This window comes from Phasianus colchicus, chromosome 1 (genome assembly GCF_987193195.1).
Source record: "Phasianus colchicus chromosome 1, bPhaCol1.hap1.1, whole genome shotgun sequence".
NCBI classification, from domain to species: Eukaryota; Metazoa; Chordata; class Aves; order Galliformes; family Phasianidae; genus Phasianus; species Phasianus colchicus.
The window spans coordinates 37,487,968-37,511,866 of record NC_143436.1 but is presented as its reverse complement, the minus strand read 5'-3'; the positions used below and the strand labels follow the sequence as shown (position 1 = coordinate 37,511,866).

The 23,899-nt window shown below is 36.0% G+C and overlaps 1 protein-coding gene across 1 annotated transcript in view; it reads right to left on the bottom strand.

The window, feature by feature from the left end:
* The window catches only part of TRHDE (thyrotropin releasing hormone degrading enzyme), a 208,174-nt gene that overhangs the window by 93,353 nt on the left and 90,922 nt on the right, over positions 1 to 23,899 (bottom strand). The window contains exon 6 of the mRNA XM_031589702.2: positions 14,522 to 14,659. Within this exon, the coding sequence (XP_031445562.2) occupies positions 14,522 to 14,659 (138 nt within the window). The remainder of the gene's footprint in view (positions 1 to 14,521; positions 14,660 to 23,899) is intronic.

Below are 23,899 nucleotides of genomic sequence, written 5' to 3'. Positions count from 1 at the left end.
CCAGATCTATTCATTTTCACAGATACTTTAGAATTTCTTTCTAATTACCTTCAGGAAACCCAGAAGTCCATTTATAACATCCAGAACAACAATGTGCTTGTCCCAGTTCTGCTATCTTCCCCACACAGCTTGCCTATCTGGATGACTTATTTGCTGAAGAATAGTATAGGAAACAAGAGAGAGAGAAAGGAAAGGGATTCTAAAGAAAAGAAGAAAAAGAGAAAACCAGACAACCAGAAAAGGGGCAAGAAACAGAGGAGCAAATGCAGCCCCTGGTGTGGAGTGAAAAGAGATGGAGGGAAGGAATGGGAGAAAACCACGTATTTCACTATTTTTTTTTTTACCTTGAAAGAAGACAGAAGAGAGAATAGTGATACATTCCAAAGAATTTGCAATGGATACATTCCCCAGCTCTGAGAGGGAAAGGAAAAGACAGGATACACTGATACTGACTGGATATAAAAAGAAATAAATTTACAGAGAGAAGGATTAAAAGGTCAGAGTAAGTGAAATAAAGAAGAAGGACTTCCTAAAAGATAGGCATGGAGGATGACCCTAATTAGAGGATCCTAAGGAGGGAAAGAAGGTATGTACAGTATCTTCAATTAAAGGAGCAATTTAATACATAGCTTTTGGATTATCTGAATGGCCCAAATGCAGGCATTTTCACTGTATATTCAGCTAGCAAGCAGTAAACTACAGAATCCAGAGAACTGCTTTCATACTTCTGAAAGCTTCTCTGACATAGACCTAAACCTACATATGTATAAATCCTAAATCACAACAAACCTGTCCTGCTGCAGAGGATGCTCTGGAACCTGTCAGCATTATTCCCTGAATGCCCTGACACGCAACTGATCTGCTTCCCACTTCACTCTCAGGGCTATTTCTGCTCTGCCAGCACTTGTCCAGCTGAGGAATGATGTATGGAGTCTTGAGAAGTGGATCTGGCTCCCTCACAGGGCACCATGACCACTTACTGATGATTTAAGTGCTTTCCTCAAGGCAGTAGATGACTCAGTACTCTGTCAAGAGGTAAAGTGCATTGGCTTTAACAGGTCTAGTGGAAAGTAATTATTTCCTATTCACAAAATGTATCTATGTTCCTGACAATACAAAAGCTTACTCAAGCCAGGGAAAAGCTATGTACCATGCTTTAATAATAGTTCACTCAATGCCAGTGAGTAATGGCACTACTGGTTCTGGTGAAATACCCTTCATTAGTAGATTTCAAAGTGCTTTGTGAGACACTGATATCAATATCCTTGCCATTACATAAATGGAAATTGAGCAACACGACAGTGAAGTCATATAATGAGGATCACCTAGCATGTTCATTCTACAGACTGTGACACAGCTGGAGCTTCCTTAGCTTCAGCAATGAGGCAGATGCTATAGGGAAGGAAGGCAGAAAATCAGCTGTCCCATGGAAATTAACTGCATGTGCACTCCTTGTCTGCAAAGCGCTCCTGGGAAAGCAGGCTCATGGACAATTAGCCAACAGTGGCTAATCTGCTGTAAATTTATGGAGTAAACGTTATATAAATTTCTTTCTCTGAACAAACTCACACCTACACTATGGTAAAGATCATCCATTATTAAAACGAGGATCAACATTCCTTTATATGTGAGCTGAATTTGTCTTTGATATCCTGAAAATGCAGAGGCACAGTTAAGGCATTCCCCCACATAAAAAGTAATAATGAGATTGTAACTTTGATTTCAGATTAAATGAATTTAATTTTTAAAGACTGACTCCTACATTTTGTGATTCTGTGGCACCAGTACAGGTTCACAAATGCTGTAAGTTAATTCAATTCTCTAATTAAGTGATCTGATTTTACAGTATTTGAATTCTTAAACTAAGTATTTCACTTGCAATTTGCATCTTGTAATCACTTCTTATACAAAAGAAAATACTAAATGGAATTTTCATCAGTGGGGAAAAAAAAAAAAAAAAAACAAGCATGTTTTAAGTTTGAAACCACAAAAATATCACGACTGCTTACTACAAAGTATTGTTTCACAGCCACACAGCATGGGATTCCAAATACAAGTATCTGTAGCATCTCTGTCTACAGGTAGTTTAGTTGTTTAGACTTTTAGATGCTGTCAATGGACAAAATCCGTCAATTCTGGGTGCACTTTATCTCAAAACAGATGAGTTGTACTCTAAATGCACTATCACTTATATTTGACTCCAAAATTACCCTTGGATGACTAGCTTATATGCACTAATCTGCACTGCAGACATCTAAAGTTAGGTGAGATTAATTCAACTGCACTGCTCTAAAAGGCCATACGCAGATTGATTCCCCACTGTTACAGGAGTTTTATACTAGTAGGTAGTTCCCAAGAATTTCTGAAGAATTAAGACACAAAACTGGTGGGATACCATCTTCTCATATACAGAGAGGCAAATAAGAAATCATATCTCAGTTTATCATATTTTCTCATGAGAAAACCACAGCCAGGTACTCAAGAGAGTGTCCTGAAGATAAGGCAGTGTGCTTTTTAGATGGAGGCAGATGTTCTGTACCAAACAGGCAGTAAATAAATGTACTAAAAATAATGAGTGAATGAAGTCATTTTGGAGAAGCAGATACTGTGACAATCAGCAAATCAGTACACAGAACTATGCAGAAGCTAGGCAAGGACAAGGGGCTACCTGTGAAGAGATACAGTTGACTTGAAAACTCATCCAGCATTATTATTTTAAGGATCAAAAATTATGTCAGTATTCCAAAAAGAGCTCACGAGAGAAAAATGTCACCACAGAAAAGAAACTGTGAACTACAGTTGACTCTCAGAAGAGCAAAATAATCTATCATTTTGTAAATGAGCTGGAGTAGGGAAAGACAGAGAGCATAAAAGGCTAACTAGCATAGTTTTTCCATCCTCATTCCCATCAAATTTTGTCATTTTTTTCTCTAGAATATCATCTCTTTTTTCTTCTTTCTGCTTCTGCTTTTGTGAGTTTTGTTGTTTCTTTTAACTATAGGATGGAGGTTCATGTGACTGAATGCAATGCCTACACTGTAACTACCCTAATGCTTACTCAGTTTTACACAGCTGAGCCAGCTGCACAGATTCCTTTTAAAGGCAATGGAAAGAGAAGCAAGCACTTCAGCTACCTTTGATTCATTTCATCTGAAGAGATATATCTGAAATAGCACAGATAAAGTGTAAACAGTGCAAAAACACCTTCCTGAGTTTGTAAAGTCTGAGAAAGTATCTTGCAGTCTCACTAATAAATTTATTTTGAGTAACATCAAATATCAGGAATAACAATCATGCAGATCTCACTATAAATTTTTCTCACAAATGTTCACCTTGCTGCACTTGTTTAGGGATAAAAGCCAATTGCTTTGACATAAAAACTAAAATCAGGAAGTATCTTGTTATGTAAACCACCACCATGGTACCCAAGGTAAAAGAGCAAAGTGAGATACTGAGGAGAAGAGCACTGGACTGACAACAAAAATACATAACTGTATTTCAAAGAAAAAATCTAATACACCAATTTTCTACAAAATCTCCAATGGCTCACTTTGCTTTTGCTTCTCTCACTAAAAAAAAAAAAAAAAAAAAAAAAAAAAATCACATTATTGTTAGAGCTTTTATTACCAATAATAACTTCTTTTACTCACCTTTATCTGAAGTGATAATAACAAAGCTCAGATCACATATAGGCACTAACAAATATTCCATTCTTTCCTATAGCTATTGATTTATTGATTAAGATTAGAATCAATACTCAGTTTGATTGCTACTAACCTATACCTAGTATATACCAGTATTTTTTTTTATATATCAATCAGTTACGTTAAACATATACAAACATTTTCCTTCATAAACTATTTATTCTGTGCCATACTACAACTGAATATAACTGAAAAAGTTTTTAGAAGAAAGATTTGAAGGAATAACATGGAAAGCCCATCACATTTTGGAAAAAATATTCTGTGGGCAAGTAGAGACAGGTGGGAGACAAGGCCATAAATTGTATTTATTCCAGATCATTTGCTCATTTAATTTCCAGTCTGTAAAAGGACCTTCCTCTAGTCTGAGGCAGCCACTAGTTGCTTTACAGCTGCATGTAGGAGTGTCAAAAGCCTTTGGCATGGTGACTGGCCAAAGGATTTCTGAAAACCCAGTGTCTCCTAACTTATAAAGATCAGAGCTGGATAGGGAGACAAAATCTCCTTTTGCAGAAGTTAACATTAAAGCCACTTAGTTATACATGTACTGAGTTATTTATCCTTCACACACTTTATAGACCGCACCTTGCTGAAATAAGAAGTTGAACTCATCAGACTATAGAGAATGGGCTCTAGGAGAAATTCTAGGAACTAAACTGCCCCCAGCAACTCTCCGACAGAGCCTGTTTGCAAACACACCCCACTTCCAGAAGTTCTGCACTCAATACTTGGTTACTTCCAGAACATGCAGATGGATGCAGATCCGATGCAGCTTCAGACTTTCTAACAACGGAGTTATTTTGATTAGTATTTCCCATACATCTACCTCAAATTGATAGTTCCTGCAACCTGTTCCTTCAGCATGAGAATCAAGCAAGTCCAATACAACTAATTCATCTTAAAATTCTGAGTTCCCCTTCTTACACATTGGCCATCAAGTGGCCCCTCGCCCATTAACCCCAAGGTATGCTTGCTGTCTGCATTCAAGGCATGAACAACCTTAACAAAATCAATGAAGATCACACACTGAAGAGGACACTTCCAAATTTTGACTAAAATGTTCTGAATACTGACTGAAATGCATCTCTTCTTCATAAAACATGCCAAAGAAAGAAATTTTTTTAGAACTCCAAATGTAATAAAAGCAGCATTTATTTTTCTTAAGAATGTTGAATATTTTCTTAAGAGTGTTGAATATTTTTACACCGTTCTGTCAAGTGGAAGCCTAAGGATATCCACAGTCAAATAGGTTTTTAAGAAAATGAGTATAATTTCATTTCACCTCAAAGTTCCTGAATTCATACACTATTCTGCATTTTTTTAAATACAGAATAGATAACACCATGATTCGAGGTTCATTTAAAATATTAAAAGAGCATGTTACAAAGTACTCATACAAAGAACATACATTTGCACATTATTTTTGTAATCTGAACACTAGCCAACATGTAGTATCCAAGCCACGTTTTTCAAAACAATCATTCTTTCTTGGTACTAAGCAACCACAGCTGGAGGCTCTATGAAATTTAGCTTATTGGGAAAAACACAGCATGAATTAAACTGAAAGAACAATGTACATCAGACATGTAACAAGAATGTGACATTTAAAGAAGAACCTTTACATAAAATTAGGAACCAAAATGAAGTCTGTCAAATCTTGCAGAAAATCTGACACAAAAAGTATGTTTTGACTAAGTCACATCTGCAGAATTTATTTCATTGCAGATACAGAACGGTGTGCATTTGAGTAAACAACTTTTTAAAAACCTGTTTGACTGAATCGTTGTGTTACACCACAAGTACTGCACTGAATTAACTACCACCATCAGCATTTTAAAGAAGAGGACTGAGAGATGTGAGTAGCTTGGTGCAATGTTGAGCAACAGGTGTGACCTTAAATAAATCAACTGACATCTCTTCAGTTCTCCTGTGAGAGCAACTAACAGTTAGGTAACCACCATCAAATCCAGGTTGTTGCATTTAAATTGTGCTTTCTAAAGCAAGCATATTCGCCATATACACTTCTTTTTCCACAAAAGAAGTCCAGTCACTCCTCATCTCCCACTCAGAAGATCATGATGAAATAAGCTCTGCCTTCCTATTTTTGTAATTTGTACCAACTTTCCTGGTCAAAAGCCTCACTGATAGTCTTGAACAAGTACCCTGTTCACACTTGCCATTTCAATATGGTACTATGGGCAGCTCTTGAGACACATCTGTTGAAATTCTTCCATGAAGCACAGATCACTGCAAAGCCTTCTTGAAGTTTCTGTACCTCATCTCTGGAAACTTCAGAAGTACTCACAGATAAATTCTTTTCAGGGAATGAATTAGACTGCAACATGAGGCACCAGCACTAAGTCTTTCATTTTCAAAAACTGATCACCACAGTACACCAGTGTGACTAATTTTCTGTATTCTCCAACAGCACATCAATGTACTACAAGAAAAATGAAGCTTAATACAAATGAATTTCATGAATGTGAATGTTTCCTTATTAGATTACAATAACATAATGTTATCCTAATATATATAATATGGCAAAAACATAACATATTTGAATTAATTCCTAGAAGCTTTCGCTTTGGAAAATCTACGTAAAAGCCTTGAAAAAAGTGAGGAAGGTAAATGCAGACTATGTATACAAGTACAAGATATGACACCATGAGCCCAATGCTTAAATTCTTAGTCCAGGCCATCATTTAGTGACACACTGAATCACCTTAAAAAGACAAGTAATTTAACTTAAATTCCACAGCTTACACACAAATTAAACAAGAACTACACGATCAGCCGAATTTGAGTCTGACTGATTTCCATGATCTCAGTAATGAATTATTAAAAAGTGGCCACCCACACTGAAAGCAGTTAAAAAACTACCTCTTTATTTTTTATTACACAGATAGAGGAAAAAAAAAACAACCAACAGGTATTTTTGTCTTCTTTCCTTTATAAAATATAATTTCTAATTGATACTTGCTTATCAAGCAGTGCAACCCACATGTTAACCCACAAGTTAACATGCTGCTTATATTCAGCAATAAAACCAGGATAAATTTTAATAAACAAATTTATCTTACTCTGTTCTTAAAACTTTACTTGCAGTCTAGTTGAGTCGATATTTTTAAAACCAGCAAGTATACCTATAAACCTGTAATTTACTGTGCTAAATCATCTAAGATGCATAACAGCATCTTATGTTGTTTTTATAGACTGTATGGCCATTTATCTGATGCCAAAACATCACTGAAAAAGCAACATTATATTCAAGGAGAGCTTTTCACTGAGAAATCATAATCATTTTCTATTCTGACAAACACAGCTGTTCTAGGCTTGGATAATATCAAAACGGTCAGATGGCAAGATGAGCTTTGGTGAAATGTTTGTCTTAGACAAAAAATTCTCTTGTAAATTTTAGGAACATGACACAATGAACAAAATTCAGGAGTAAAAGACCATCATGTTCTTCAGGTGTTGTCATACCACTTTCTTTGAATAATGAAATGCTTCAGTCACCTAGACGGAGACTCCATTTACAACTGCAGTTTTAGTTAGCCTGGCCACCAAAATCTGTTATATGTGCTGACACTACCACCAAGGAAAAAGCAGTTTATACTTCTTCATTATGAATGAGGAAACCCTCAAGAAATTATAAGCAAAAAAGGTTGATGACATTATTTACATAGATGGGCCATCATTATAATGCAAGTAAGAAGTGAACGAAAGAGTGTGGCTTAAAATCCACTGTATTAAGGATCTCCTCTAATGATAAAACTAGCTCCACAACTCCATGTCTTCCATTAGAAGTAATAGATGAAGATTTTCCCTTTTGTGATGAAACATTTACTAAAGTGTTTCCATGATCACTGTTGCTTTACTTTAAAGAAGAAACATATCACCATTTTGCCAACCAACTCCACTGAGAATCTAAAAGCAAATTAAGTAAAATAAAACTAAAAATCTGTGATGATTCTCCAACAGTTACTGCTGTGGAGATTGGTATTATGAGATAGCTATCTATTAATCCAGTCAATGTGTTCTGTAGTGATACCATGTAGCACTTTTTTTTTAGTAGAATATTTTGCTATAATAGATCAAAATTTAGAAGTCTATGTTTCTACACAATTTGTCTTTACCAACCACACAATTAATCTCATCAAAGATTGAAATCAGGTCTGTTTGACCACATTTATTTTTATGAAGCATGAAGATTAGCATTCCTGCATATTTTTAGTTAAATAAGCACCACTTAAGCATCTCAAACCATTTGTCTAAAACTGATTTATTTGCAACTAACTATAATTAGGCATACCATCCTACTTCTTCTCTTTCAACATCTTTTAGGCTTCAGAAGTTCTCCAGAATTCAAATATTCCTTTAAAATAACAAGAACAAAATAGTATTGCTAAAATTGTTCCAGACAGCTACATCCTTGAACGGGAGTCCTCCAGGCCTGCAAAATCTACGAGTAGTCTGTTATACATAGGCTGCTCCCTATAGTAATTTCTTCCCATGGAAACTACAACAGATACAAAGAGCACAATAACACTATTTGAGCAAATTTCCAGCTACAAATCAGTGTTTCTCAACACAGACACCACCATTAGCTATGCATTTTTGCCAGCAATGAATGAACACCCGCATGCTGCACTTGTAGAGGTCTGCACAGTGTTCAGAACGTGACTTGTCTTTCATGTCATTGCCATTACTGCTGAAACACACCATCCACTACCTCACTGTGCTCACATCCTCTATTTGGTCTCCACAGATGTTCAGCAAGCATCAATGCATGCCATTTTTCTTCATAGAGGAACTCAATGACACACAATTTCTTCATACACACTTTCATGTCAGACACCATTCTGTCAGACTGCCCCTCTGCTGCCATCTGTCACACGGCAACAAAGTCTGATAGGATACTGGTGGGAAGGTTCAGCCTCTACTTTCACACCACTGACATCTGCTTCTGATGCTGTGAGACAACATAATAAAAGAGGAGGCATTATTTTCAGACAGCCCTCATATTTTTGGTTGACTTTTTTTATCTTTTGCTCTATGTAAGTTACCTACAATTTATTTTCTATTTCCAATTCTTATAATTTGTACACGATTACTACAACATTTGTAATTGTTGCCATTCTTTCATCAATCTGAACTTGGGAATCTGCAAAATTTATCCCTCATCTTCACTATGGAATCGTTTTTTTCTCTTTTTTTATCACTGTCAGGGAAAAAAAGCAGAATCTACCCATGAAGGCTTAAGAAGGTACCACACAAGCTTTCTGTTTTGTCCTTTGCTAAAAATTACCATTACAAAGTAGAATTGGGGAGACAGAAAATGTAAGTACACTTCAGGAACTCCAGTGCATAGGTATGTACTTGGAGCTAGCCCACCTTCATCAACACTTATGCCATGAACACATCTGAGCCACAGCCAAACAGTTCTGCTTCTTAACTCCCCACTGGGGACAGAAGCATAACAAAGGATGGCAGGGCACATCTTGAGGAACTGATGCAATTTTTTGCTTTGATCGCCTGCTCTAAGCCTCGATAGCTGTCATTTGTCTGTGAGGAGGAACAAGCAGAAGACAATCATAGCTGGCTCTTCCTGATTGCTCTGCCTTGCACTGGCCTGACCGAACATTCTAGTCTAATGCACTCCTCTTTAAAATAGTGTTTTGATTAACATTTGTTTTCCATTGTTATTACTTTTTCTATGCATAATTTTCCCTAGCACGGGGAAACTAGTACTCCTGAATCACTCTGGGTTTGTAGCTGCTTATACATCTCACACAGAGGTTTCTGTGATTCTTCTTCAGAAAACACTACACAACCATATGTTTAGCAGTGCAGTAGGTTACTGACTGTTTTGAGTCAGGAAGATGCTCAGATGTACCTGCTTGGCTTTACACACTAGCACCCCATAGGCTGGAGCAGGATTTCCTGCATACTTGAAGTCAGGCATTCTTGGGACTGCTCTGAACCTAAAGATTTCACCAACTTCACATTCCCATGGCTTTCATACTGGAAGCTATAAAGACCTAAAACATTCTTATCTGAACAGGAATTGTTTTCATTATAAGATACATCTACCTTCTACAATCTGGGTACTGACCTTCTGTGTTAGCAAGTCAAGGAACAGACACCACCATCAGACGCACTCAGATAGCTTCATGACATTCATGGGTTACATCACAGCTAAATTAGACAGGAAGAACAAACCTGTACACTGTAGAATGGGAATGGGTTGCAAAGTGACCTGAAATCTATTGTAAGAATTTTAACTAGCTAGCCAGATGTCATCTCAACGTTTCTGAATTAGTTAAGTGAATAATTAAAAATATAATCTGCTTTACTTTATTTTATTATTTGTTAGTGTTTCTCTAGTATTTCTTATAGTGTTCATGAGCTGCTCTCACTTTCAAGTGCTCACTGCACACAGCCATTTTGGTAGGCAAAGATTGTCACAATATCTTTACTTATGAACTGAGTGGATTTCATACCAATACTAATATTGGTTTCACTGGTCAAAATAGATGTTTTGTTTTTTATTTGTTTATTTCAGTGTTAGGATCCGTCCAGTTTTTCAAGGAAAAGAAGTGAAAAGAATGAAGATTTTAGAGAGCCTTTCCACTGACTGTTCTTGCAAAACGTGATACACTGAATTTTCAGAGAGAACTATAGAGAGAGCAAGTCACTACTTCCAGTATCTTAAATCCTCTTTTGCCAGAACTGTTTCTTGTGACAAATGGGAAACTGATCATTTTTCTTTGTGTGGATTTTCAGTTGTATAGTTCTTCTAACACTGCCCTTGGGGGGGGAGAGGGGGGAGGAGATGCCTCCCCCTTCCTTTATAACTGTTAGAAATACATCCTCCTTCCATCAGACTGTTGCAGAAGGCAGGAAAAAGCTTTTTTAAATAAGTGGCACAGAGTTACATGGAAAGAGAAATTATACAGACAAATGTTTAGAAAATAATTACTTGGGTTGCAAAGTCTGGGCCAGTAACGGATATCACTGCAGTAGCTCATTTTGCTTACAGGGAGGAAAAGTTGAATATTCTTCTCTATTCCAACCATACTCTTCCATGCTTTGATTATTGCTTGTCACTTGCCAAGGCATATTCTTCTGGGAGTACACTTTGATAACTACACTCCAGCCTACTGGACTTGCCTCCTCTGATTGCTACCAGAATCAGCTACCAGCACACTTCAAAACATTCAGAAGCATGATGGAAACAACGTCAGATATTATCTAACTCTCTACACTGTCTTTGGTGCCCTTTCATCTCTTCTCTTATCTGGCTGTGACTGCTCATGTACAGTATGACTTCTTTACTTCTATCTGGGATATCTCTCTAACACTGTTCTGGGTCTGGTTGTTCCCTCTGTTATGCAGCTGTCTTGTTTCTCTGTTTCATTACAGCTGGTTCTTCCTTGCTGATTTTTGTTCCTCATGTTATCCTTGCTGCACTCTCTCCTCTGTTGATATAGCTCTCCAGGGCTGATTCCTGCTGTCAGTTATTTCTGGTGTGGAAAGGCTGTCACGCTTTTTGCCTTGATTTAATAATTCTCAGATCCACACTTGTGTTCAACAGGCTATATTTCCTGCTGCACTTGGGATATAACCACTTTTCCTGTCATTGTGGGAGGACACTCTTACTTCTAGCTGCACTAGGAAAATATATCCGCTCTCTCATGTGAGCTGAGAGCCTTGAATCATCTACCACTATTGTTTGCTTATTAATGTACTATCATGGCTTCTTGTTCATTTCTACACATTTGTGGCCTTAGTGGAGGATGACATGCCATGCTCTTATGTGAAGGACTGCTATGATAGTGTTTGGCTTTCGAAAGAGGCAAGCACCACTGTCAACAGCATAAGTGGAAATACTGTGTGCTGCTTGTTTCACTCTGCTAATGGGATTATCTGAATACCATTTTTCGGGGGTTTAGTCATGAACCTTTTAACACATGCAACCACTGGGGACAAGAAAGTGGAAATGAAAAGTATATTCAGCTCCAAGGCATTTAAATATCACAGTTTCAGTGGTTACCTCTGAAATGTATAGGAAGAGTAATGACAGCTAAGTGTCTAGCAGACACAGGCATTTTAATGGTTTCTAATTGATTTATGCCACATTGATGACAGAAAAGATAATGAAACGACAATGACAATCTATGTCTGTCATTTCACTGCACAAAAATGAAATGGGAGAAAGTTTCACGATTTCTATTTCAGATAGAAGATACTATGGAGAAAAGAGATCCCATGGACAACCTAAGGTCCCAGGGAATATCAGGTGGATATTTTGAATAAAAATAAAAAGAGAACAAAAAAAAAAAAAAAAAAAAAAAGTAGGGAAAATATACTGTTTAAAAATTAACATTTTAATAAAGACAGTAGAAAAGACCTCACTAATGGTCCTGACCAAAAGTTTACTAGAGTCAAAAGCAACAAATTCTCAAGAACTTGGTATTTTTCACTAATTTTAAAAATAAGTCAGCAGTCAACTAAAAAGCCATCCATGAAATACCAGCAATAACATCCCTTGCTCAGGGCTCACTGTGTAAGGAGGGCTTTGAGGCACTGGAAAATATTTGAACAAACACCCGATGAGGTACATTTTGGATTTTATTAACATACTATTCGTCACAGTATTGATATTGGCAGAGATTAGAGAGCTAGAAGGATAGGCAAAAGTTCTAGCTATCTCATAAAAGAGTTCATTTCATCAACAAGCGAATTGATTTTAAGTGCAAGTTGTGCATGCTTGCATACAAGATTACATAGAAATGAAAAAAGAATGCAAGACCTACAAAACTTTCAGTTTGTTCTAATTTATTCTCAGAAGGAAACAGAAGCTTAGAGGAAAGTACAGAAACAGGGAAAAAAGCAGCTATGAAGTCACTGGTAAAGTTTCTTCTGATGAAAGACTGTATTCAAAACAAAAGGATGAATGGCTTGACAGAAAGGCAGATGGATAACTTATTAGACAGCAAACAAAGAATTTATGGGTGAAAGTGTCTGTGTTTTAGTCTCCCTGCCTAAGAAAGCACAAAAGTAAATTCTTTCATTGCCATTTCTCAGGTCGGATTGCTAGATCAGATAAATGAGTTAAAATTTACAGGGACGGGCCCTGATATGAACTCACTCGACATCACTCAGGGCTCTAAGAGAGCCAACCACCAGAGAAGCTGACTGGAGATGCTGCCTTAATCCACTGAGCATGGCCACTGTTACAGTAAAAATGAACCTCTAAATAAACAGACAGATACAATATGCAGATTGTACTCTAATTCACAGACAAACCACAGTGATCCTATTGGCATATATAAAATAGCTAATAGTATACAGATGTGTTTTAGAGTCCTATTTATCATTTCAATGTAAATAAAAAATTCTTTGTGTTTGTAAAATGTTCAAATGATGAAAAGATTAGTGCTAAGTATTACAGTGTACTGTGTGATATTACTATTATCATATTAATTAGAAAAAAATCATTAGCTTGAGATATTAGGATACTGATGTGAGATAAACCTTTGAATCAGCTGAGGTTCAGCTATCACCAGCAAACATGATTAAAATATTTAAACAATGAGAACACTTCAATAATCAAAAACCTGCTGTTTATTATCAATTAATTAACTGAGAATAATATTTTCAAAGGCAGCTAAAAATTTTTTGAAAATGTTATTTGGGCTCTTGATCTACTCCAGTATTTTAGAGTATTTTCATAGGCATTTTATGTTCAAATATTACATTCTATATCTATTAAACATTTATACACAGATGCTCTCATCTGTCCACCCCTAAAGGAATAAGAACCTCTAACAGAAGACAAACATCTTGAATTTGTTGCTGATGGGAATAACTGGTGACTGCAAGAGAGAATATACTCTCTTTTAGCCCTAAATATCTGCTAGATAAACTGGAAGCTCAGCAGGCAAGTCAGTGCTATGCTGCAGCTGTCTTGTTACAGTCTGATACTAGGCAGCTAATGGTGCAGAAGGAAAATATTATCCAGTACAAGGGTAACAGTCAAAAGACTTATTGTCTGGAGCAGAGAGATCCAGTACAACCTTCCTAGTGGAAAGCTGCAGGAAACAGCATCTGCATCATGCATCAAGCACATTTAGTCATGAAACTAAAGCACAGTATTGGACACCACACCACACCAGAGAATCATCATGTGGTGTGATGGAAACCTCCAGTTTTTGGGTCATAGGCTAACAGCAAGCCCTATCATAGGATGGAGAAGGTGGAATTGTACATCTCTCCCACTCTTCCATAGAAGTCCCAAAGTTAGTTGAATCATTCCTATCACCAAAATACAATTTGAAATTGCCTGAATTAATACATAGTCCTCCACAGCAGAATTCCATTCCTCTGCTCTCACTCTTCTGCAATGACCTGAGTTTTCATTGGTTGATAGAAAAAAACATCTCATACGTCAAAAAAAAAAAAAGGGGGGGGGGGAGGAAATATTAAATTCAGTACTTGAGAAATCTTATTAAGAGTTTCAATAGGGTAAAGACTATGTATCCTTTTGCTTTTTAAAGCATTTAACACTTTTCAGACGCTGCCACAAAATGAATAGTAAGTAAAAGAACATTAACACTGCTCTGTTGAATGTCATGGGATAAAATTACTGTAGTGACATGCTGTAGTATGTCACAAACATATTCCACACAAATTAAAGTTTACCACCTAGTAACAATTATGAATGTATTCCTGAGCATTTGTTCTACAGACAGAACATAATCTCCTAATAGCTACTGACAAATCTCATAGAAATAGATAAGTTTAATTAGTCCCACCTTTTTATATGCAATCCAGTCAAACACCCTGTCAATGTCTGTGGCTTGCTGCACCTCCTGGGATACTGGATGCGAACTGGTCAAACCATCCAGCAACATCACTTCATGTAGAACATCTGTCAGAAATCTCTGCTTTTCCTGAAATACAGCATAAGCAATAATATCACATACACATTTACAATAATGTAGAAATGATGCACAGTTACCAGAGGCAGCCTCTATATGACAGTTAACTAAAACGTGACCTTCTGGTCTGAATGTAAGCCACTATTACATCTTAAAATCTTGAACAGTTCTATAGAACAGACAGGAACTAACTGTAGCATCAGAGACCCCTCTGACTCGAGATCATTTGCTGAAATAAGTTAGTTGAAATATTACAGACTATTATTAAGTGAGTCAAAATGTATCTACATTAGATATATTTATTTAGCTACATTATATTGTAAACTGCAATTCTGATTATCATAACTATTCACATCCAGTTACTCAGGCTGGGGACAAAGAAGAAAGTGGTATAGTCTTCAATCACAAAAACCTATGGATGCTACAGATTAGCACTCAGGGAGCTCACTGCATACACAGGTACAAACACTTTTGACAAAGATGAGTAAATATAATCATTATTGCTTTATTGTGTAGATCAAAGGCATAGTAAGGTTTAAGTCACTTGACTCTTAAAATCAAATTCACAGAGCAGGTCAACACTGGATAGAACGATGAACAGAGCCCAAAGTGTCACAGCAAATATCTGCATCATCTTTCTTAAATTCTGTAAAGAAATCATTTCTCCACATGAGTTCATTTGCTCTACAAACATTATCTCCTTTATTTCATAATCTCCATCCAGAGAAAACCACTATTATGTCTCTTTACAAGTGAGACTACCGCTACGTGTAGAAGTCAAATGACATAGCCAAAGTCACAGCTTCACCAGAGGCAGGCGCAAACCCAAACAATATCTAACATACTACTAATTCATTCCTATATCCTCTATAAATATGGATTGCAGAGGTATGTCAAAACTGCTGCATCTTTACTCTGGCAGCAACATTAATTAAATGTTCAGATATACTCTATGAACTGTGGCGCGTTCACTCTTAGAGTACAAGTAGATGTGACTTTTTCAGTTGAGAAATGACATGCTGTAAAATGTCCTCATATTGCATTCATATAGATGTCTCTACTCCAACATGCTGTGTCAGGAAAGAAGAGCTTCATTTCCTCAGTTTTCAAGTCACAAATAAATGCAAAGAGTAAATTAAAAATTATGGAAGATTTTTTTCCCCCTGAAATGACATATCTCAAACTTTATGTAAGTACAATATTTCCTGCATTAATGCTCCTCTAGTGCCATAGTGTACTCTAGAGAGTGGTACATTTTTTTTTTCCCAAAAGCTATTTTGATGTCCACAGATAAACTAGTCACACAATTACGTAATAAATTCTATATTTAATTTCTTGGGTGGTAAGGTTTTGGTATCAATGTGTTAATTTAAATCATATTTATAAGAAGCTGAAGAGCTGTTTCAATGCTGATCCATCTGGAAATAAACCTCTACGTTAAAATTCATTAGAGCACAAGAAATGTACCTTGAGTTGATTGTATATTCAGGCAATTAAAAACATGGGATGCAGGGAAGCCAATTACCCAACACACATTTAGTGTTCTCAGCTGGCTGCATGAGGTAAGGTTTGTGAAGGGAAAAGTAATGTCTTGTTCATATTATTGTTCGTTACCAAATTTTCTCAGGCATGCACAGTTAGTAACTGTCCTTTTTTATGGGAAAACAAGAAGCATAGGGAAACAAGTATTATGACAGTCCCATTCAGGGGAAAACTACTGAGGTAGAAAGGATTGCAGATGCTTTGGTTACATCTCAGTCACGTTCTCTATTAGTAGCAGAAAACCTATTTCATCAGAAGTACAATATGTAACTCATACAGGTATAAACACACATAGGTATAGATCTGCCTCCAAAATTCATGTCTGAATATCACAGTTAATGAACAGGTGTGGGAGTGGATTGTTGCTGTTCAGAATTTACTCATCAAAAGGATATTTGTTAATTACACAGGAATACTTAAAGTATATAATACAGAATCAAGAAAATGAACACCATAAAGTGAAGCTATAAAGAATATTAAAAATATTAAAAAACAAAGGCTATACTATGGTTTTCTGTTGTGTTGTTTTTTTTTTCCTTATATTAGCCTTTGATGAGCAGGAAAAGAGCATTTTAGATTCATCACACTTCACTCAAGTTACCATAACTGGAAAGTTTTCCTTAAAATTTATGGCAGACCATAACATTGACATACAACAGGAATATCTACTATGTCTTCAAACACGTTTGCACTTACTTCAGTGAGAATTAAGGTGGCTTTTGAGCTATAAAGCTGATTTCTTTTAAACAAAAGAATTTCCAAAGTATTCCCATCTTTTCCCTTCAATATACAGCCTCTGAGAGTAGATTTCAAAAGGAGACTCTAGTATCTGCAAAACTCCAGGGAGATACTGAGAGAAGAGTTTCCCAGTTGAGAGCAGGCATTCAGCTTGAAGAGACAACAGAAAACTGAACGGCAGAAAGAAACTAAAACCGCCTTAATTATTTTGTTGAAGAAACACCACTTCAGCTATTAGAGTCATAGTCGAACATTAAGGGGAAAAAGGCAACACATGTGACCAAATTGCTTATAATGATAGAAGAGGGGCCTTTTATTCCCTAGTAATTTTACCTGATGCAGTACACTGGAATTGATCTGATTTAGCATGATATCTACCGGACTAAAGAAACACATAGCAGAGAAAAGAAAATCAATTTTGGAATGCATTTAATGAGGGCAGTGAGCTGTCAACCTGGTAAGTGACAGGTTTGCAGCTAACATGAAACAATTACAAAATGTTGTTGAAGATCACTCTCCTCCAAGGGAGTTCAGCTGCAAGAGAGAAGCCAAAGACTGTGATTCTCCTGTAAAGAAAAGGAGGCTTCAGATAAGTCTCTGGGGTTTTGTCTGGAAACTGTTAGTAGCTGTATATAAGCGCAAGGCAGTGCACCGAGCAAGAGTTGGTACAATGACAGCAGAAGCCTATTCTGAAATAAGACTGAAATAAGGGCAGAAATGCTTCCACTCAAACCTATGCCTTTCGTTAAAGACAAGCAGGAAGCTACTCTATTTTTTATCTTCCTACTTGGCATCCAGCCTCTTTTCTTCTCCTTGACACCTTCCTGGATCTGAAGGTAGTCAATTCTGGAAGGGCAGGTTTTCTTGCATTAAGAAAGAAAAGAGATGCTGATTACTTTCTGTTGCTTTCCTTCTTGTACTTCCAGATGAAGAGACTGGAGTATTTTTATCAGATCAGCATGCCTTTTGAACATTTACATGTTCAGATTTTTGCCCAAACACCAGTGGTCAGTAGATTCACATGTGTCTCTTCACAGCAATTACTTGTACTCTTGGCTGGTAAGACTTTCTCTGTTTGGTACATGGTTGTCTTGAAATGCCTGGTCCTTCTCTGAGTTTTTCCTTCCTTAGCCAACTTTTAAACAATATGAATATTCAAATTTCACTGTTATGGGTGAAAATTATATGGATAACAGGTTCAGAAACTATATATTGCTATAGTAGCTATAGCAATTCTTTCACACAATGGAAATAATCTGTAGATTTTTAAATGTGGTTCTATAAATCATTCCGTAGCAATAAGAAGGAGGAATAAGAAACCAGCTGACCATGTAAAAGCCCTCTTGTTCTGTTTTGTTTTCATTATGTTACAGGGAGGAAGCTTTATGGAAAGGCTGTGGTCACCCTGTGTATTACCCTCCAACATGCTGACCACCATTCAAATAGTCTATCTCTAAATGGAAAGAAATAACTTGTGAAATAACATTTTTTGGCACAAAAGACTGTATCTTCAAGAGCCAATAAAAATGTTTTACATGTAATAGGTTAACAATGATGTAATGGAAAGAGACTGAGATACCATATTGAGACATAATGTGCAAGTTAGTTAGCATGACAATAATGTAATTCTTTTTAGTACATAATTTCTAAAAATTAATATAAAATAGCAGGGAAAATAATTAAAATAAAATAAAATAAAATAAAATAAAATAAAAAAGATAAGAAAACATCCAAGAGTGAAACAAAAGGAATGACACAATAAAAGCCAAAACTGATAATTAGTACTCAGAAGAGATCAAAGGCCTCAATATTAAAGGCACTGCCTTTCTTCTGGGACTGCCATTCAAATGGTTCATGGACTGAGAAATCTACATGAATAAAGCTTAATATTGGTGTGCAAACCTGCAAATGATTTCTCTGACAAACTTGCTGGAAATATCTTATCCAAATTTTACTAGCCATCAGCAATACAAAGGAGATGAGTGATCTCTCGTGCCTGACAAAAATCAGCATTTGCAATATGCGGTACTTCAGTTTATAGGGAAAGCACACCCTAGGGAAAAAGAAATAAGGGCAGATTTTGAAAGCAATCAAAGAATTCTAGCATACACAATACCAGAAAGTTGCAGTTCAACTACAGTACATTTTAGGGTGAAGCTTAATAAACTGCAAGGGAATATAATCCGTGAGGAAACCACAGGTTCAAAAAAAAAAGAAAAATACCTTAAGGCCAGAAAAGATCCAATGGGGGCCAAAATAAAGTCCTTCCCATCTGTATATTTAAAAACACCACACTGTCATAGTGTAGGATATCTCCTGAGTACTTGCAAATGAACACAATATTTTTCTCTCTTTCTCCTCCCAACTGTATTTTGAGAAGATTACAGACAACTTTTTTAATTTATATCTCTGCATGTGTGCCTCAATTATGTGCATAGTTTGTTGAAGGAGGCCTGCAGCAGATTCTACTTTTATCAACTATGAATATGTCACGATTCCCATGTCTACCTCCATAACTCTCTTATATCAGGAGAGAGAATTTGAAATGTATATTCTTTTGAATGAAATGCCAAACCAGATAATCATGACCCCCCAGGTGATATACCAAGTGATAGATCACCTAGGAGTTTTTGTGTAGTTTCACAAGCTACTTCAACTGCAGTTTCCTGTCATCGCTCTGTTTTTCAAGTGTAACTTTCATTTGGTTGTATACCAGACTCAATTTGCCAAATATGGACCTACAGAAACAAAGGACACGGTACAAAACAGTAAACATTATGAAAGGAAACATCCTCTACTTCCCCAAAATGCCTTATGGAAAACTACTTTTACTCTTTCACTCAAAGAATCTGCTTTGCTATCTTGTATGTAATTGCCTTCAAAGAAATAAGAGTTAAACAAAAATAAGAGATTAACACAGATCTACTTTATCTTCATATCTTTGTCTCCAAAACATTTTTAGAAGTTAGGCAACAAGGTACAAAGTTTGTCTTCCAATGCATCCACTGAGAGAACCTGTAGAGAAAAATCTTCTCATGCTTAAGAAGCAGTAAGTATCTAAATAAAGTCACTTTGAGATATGTTTTAGTTACACTGAGGCAACTTCCAGCTACAACTGGCAGATGCAATTACTATTTAGAGTATTTTTCAGGTGCTCTAACATTTGCATGCCTAGATGTTACCATCCTGAAAGTGATGAGGCTCAGCAAGCTGAGCTTCGAGGGCACCAAACATGTTTTGCAGAAACACCAAAAGTTCATGTTTCAAGTAACTGCATGTTGCACACAATGTTAAAACAAATGAGTGCACATTCGCAACACATGAAAATGCAAAAAGCAGTCTTTCAGTAAGGATGCCTCTCATTACACATCTAATTACTTATCCACTGAACTTCCCACAGCAACTATATTTCCTGAAGTGTGTCTCTTTCTTTCACTAGGGTTGCCCTAAATTGAGTCCATGCCTTGATCTTCCTCCTATACGGAAGTCAAAAGTTGTCACAAACATTCTTTCTCAAATTACTGATAACAAATTGCTTTAAAAAATCAAAATTATGTGAAATTCAGCAAGTTCAGTGAAGTTTCGTTCTGAAATATTAATACAAACCCTGAACTCAAAAGAATGAAAATCATATGACTGAAAAGCTTTCATAATAATGCAATTTCAACTGCTTTCTGAAGGTGAGCCTATGATGACATGAAGAAAGAAGAAGCATTGACATTCTCCAAAACTATACTCAACCTCTTGAATAAATGTGTCATCTAAATGTTGATATTCATTTGTCTGATCTCTAAATGTTAAGAATATAACTATTTAAAGTCAAGAATTCCAACTAATGCACCTTGCCAGAGCATATAAAATGCAATGTAAATCAAAGCACATTAAAGATAAGCATGTGTTTAACGGCAATATTCACTTTTATTACTTCAGTCCTGTCAATAAGAAGAAATTAGGATCATTTATCAAGGATTTGGGCAGAGTGTTCCACGACATTCAAAGTGCTTAATGTAATGAAGTTTAGTTAAACAGCTTTCTATTAACTTTCCAGGCACAGGTAATTTCTTGCATTTTAAAAACAGAAATGTTGATATGTAACATCATCATTATTATTTTCAGCTGCCTGTAATAATAACAGAGCCACCTATCCCAGAATTTCAACTGACAAAGAAGGAAGAGGATTCAAAGTAATCACAGATGTACTACACCTTGACTTATCCAATAAAGTTTTCACCAAAGCCAACTTTCATTTAATAATAATAAAAAAAAAAAGGGGGGGGGGAGGCTGGGGGGAAGGCAGTGAGGCTCTGTGAAGTGCTTTCTCAGCATCAAACAAGGTACTGACTGCTAGAGTATTTGACACTCATTTGATGGATGAAAGGGAAAATTACATGTCAGTAATTCCTGCTGTCATAGTCCTCAATACCTAACCCTGTGCCAGAGACTTTCAAGGACAAACATGATGGTTCCTTCCACTAGTAAATAAGGAGCAAAAAGATCAATCAATAAATTCATGGATCTGAAAGTCTCTGTTGAATTCCTTCCCTTACACAGCCATATACAAAGGAGTTTAACACCAGAAACAAGCAGAGAGAAAGAAGGAATATATAGTTGATGTTGGGCCTCTGAAAGGAGTAAGGTGGATGAGAAATGACAGGGCTATGAAGAGCAAATTAGCAGTACGTAATTTTTCAATTTAATTTTCTCCTTTTTCTGATCCTAAAAAAAAAGAGCAAAAAAAACCCTTCACAAAGGCAGGATTTCCTTTATTGTACCAGTCAGAGGATCTCACATCTCAAGAAATTATATTCAGTTGCTGCTCCTTTTTATGGCATGAAGAGATAACCAAAACTTTATATGGTACGCTGCTAATACAGAAACCTCATCTCTGAATTTCAAAGTCATGAAACAGCAACAGACAAGGCACTTGCATACATATGGTTAATTGGAGAACACATGATTAAGCAATATTCTCTGATCTTTGGGGAAAACTGCTTGCAGCATAAACTTTCTTTATAAAACAGTCTTGACAACACACAAAAAAAAAAGCTTTAAAATTCAAAGTCCTTGAAGAATGAGATTTCAGAATAAGATTTTGAAACAGCTCAGAATAAAAATTTCAAAAAACACTTAATTTGGGGTATAGGCAAGGTAAAAGGCTAAAATGGGAAGACTATTGTAAATGCCTAATGAGTAGCCAGTAGCAATATATCTCTTAGAAAATCAAAGGTAGCTTCACCTTCAAGAAGTAAAAAGTAACATGCAGGGCCTTAATTTTTAGCTGAGGGAATTAAGTGAGACTTTCTAGCTTTGACCTGAATTAACTTCAATTTTAATTTAAAAAGGACATTAAAACCAATGGTGAGATCATGAAAGCTCACCTTTCTGTTTTGAAACTAGCAAAACTTTGTCCACTTCTTCAGGAGAGTTCTGATGAACCTTACATTAACTGCAACAGATAACAGAAGTCTCTGTCAGAATGATTCTTCTCATTCTGTTCTTGAAACTGTTTACCCAAAATTTTAACACAGTATAAGAATGGACAGAGTTTATTAAAAATTGGACTTCCTTTCTCATTAAGTTTACACATCCCAGTGAACTACATAAATACCTTGTGAACAAAACAAGAAACTAAACTTTCTGGAAGACTCAATAAGGTATAATAGTTCATGTCCTGTGGCAGTTTTGGTAATCCTGTTTTCTAATCATCTATCCTCTGGTTAAAGAAGAGTTAATGGAACAACTGAGGGAAAACTGATGAGATCAAAAAAATTAGAAGAGGAAGAAATGTTTAAGCAAGCTAAAGAATGTAGAGAAGAAAACGATACCAAATCTATGAATTCCACAGAAAATGCACACTGCAAAAAATACATAGCTTCACTAAAGAGTAGCATCTCTAGACAAGAAGTAGCAAAATATTAGGAGCTTATGTCATTTCAACAGTAGAAGCCAATAAACCTCCTACAATTTAGATAGGAAGCTGCATATATTTGTTTCAGATATACCCATACTGTCCAGGTTGCATTTCTAAACAAAAGCCCTTTTCCAGGAATCTGCTTGCAGACTTCTGTGAAAATATGACAAATATTCTCTAATAAACTGAAATGAAACTCAATTTGACATTTTAGATTATGGACTTCTTAAAGAAAGTTCCAAGGGTAAAATTTCAAAACTGCAAGACAAAGAAATAAACTAACTTTTCCCATTCTTTAGAAAGAAAGAGGATTTTGGCATAGCACACTCCATTTTCTTGAAACAAAGAGCTCTATCATCATACACCACAGTATCTTTTATTTTTATTTCTGCTGACAAAACACCAACGAGAATGTTGGAATATGGTCTGTTTAACCAACATTATAGAAAATAAGATTTGTAGTTCTTGATTTTACTACTGATCCATGAAGCTTGTATCCTTCATTTTTGAAAAAAAATCTAAGTTGTTTGGAACAGCTTTTCATTTTATAAAGGCTCATTTTTTGTTTGTCCAACTTAATAAATGTCTCTATGATCTAAACAGGAAATGCTCTTTTATATCAATTACAACAATATCCAGCAAGCCAAATTCCAGTTACAGTAGCTTTTGTTTTCTCTTCTTACAATCTGTATAAGGCTGAAAAGTCAGAATATTGATTTCTACAGTAGTCTGCAAAAGAATGCAGCATATTTAAATGTTTAACTCAACAAGTGTTTCATCTTACAACCATTTTTCTAATTATTTCTAATTATTATTAACCAAATGTTTATGAAAAGTTTATTTCTACCTTCTTTTTAATATAGGGGAAAAAACTGACAGAACAGTATTTTTCCAGGCACAGACATATTACTTCAGCTAATTCTAATTTATGCAGCATGTGTCTAATTTCCAAGCTTAACAGTCATACCTTGTTCAATCCATTTGTTTTGCCTGTATTCTGCTAAGATATGAGGAGTTCACATGATGGGCATGTCATTTGCATAACACTGAATATTATATTC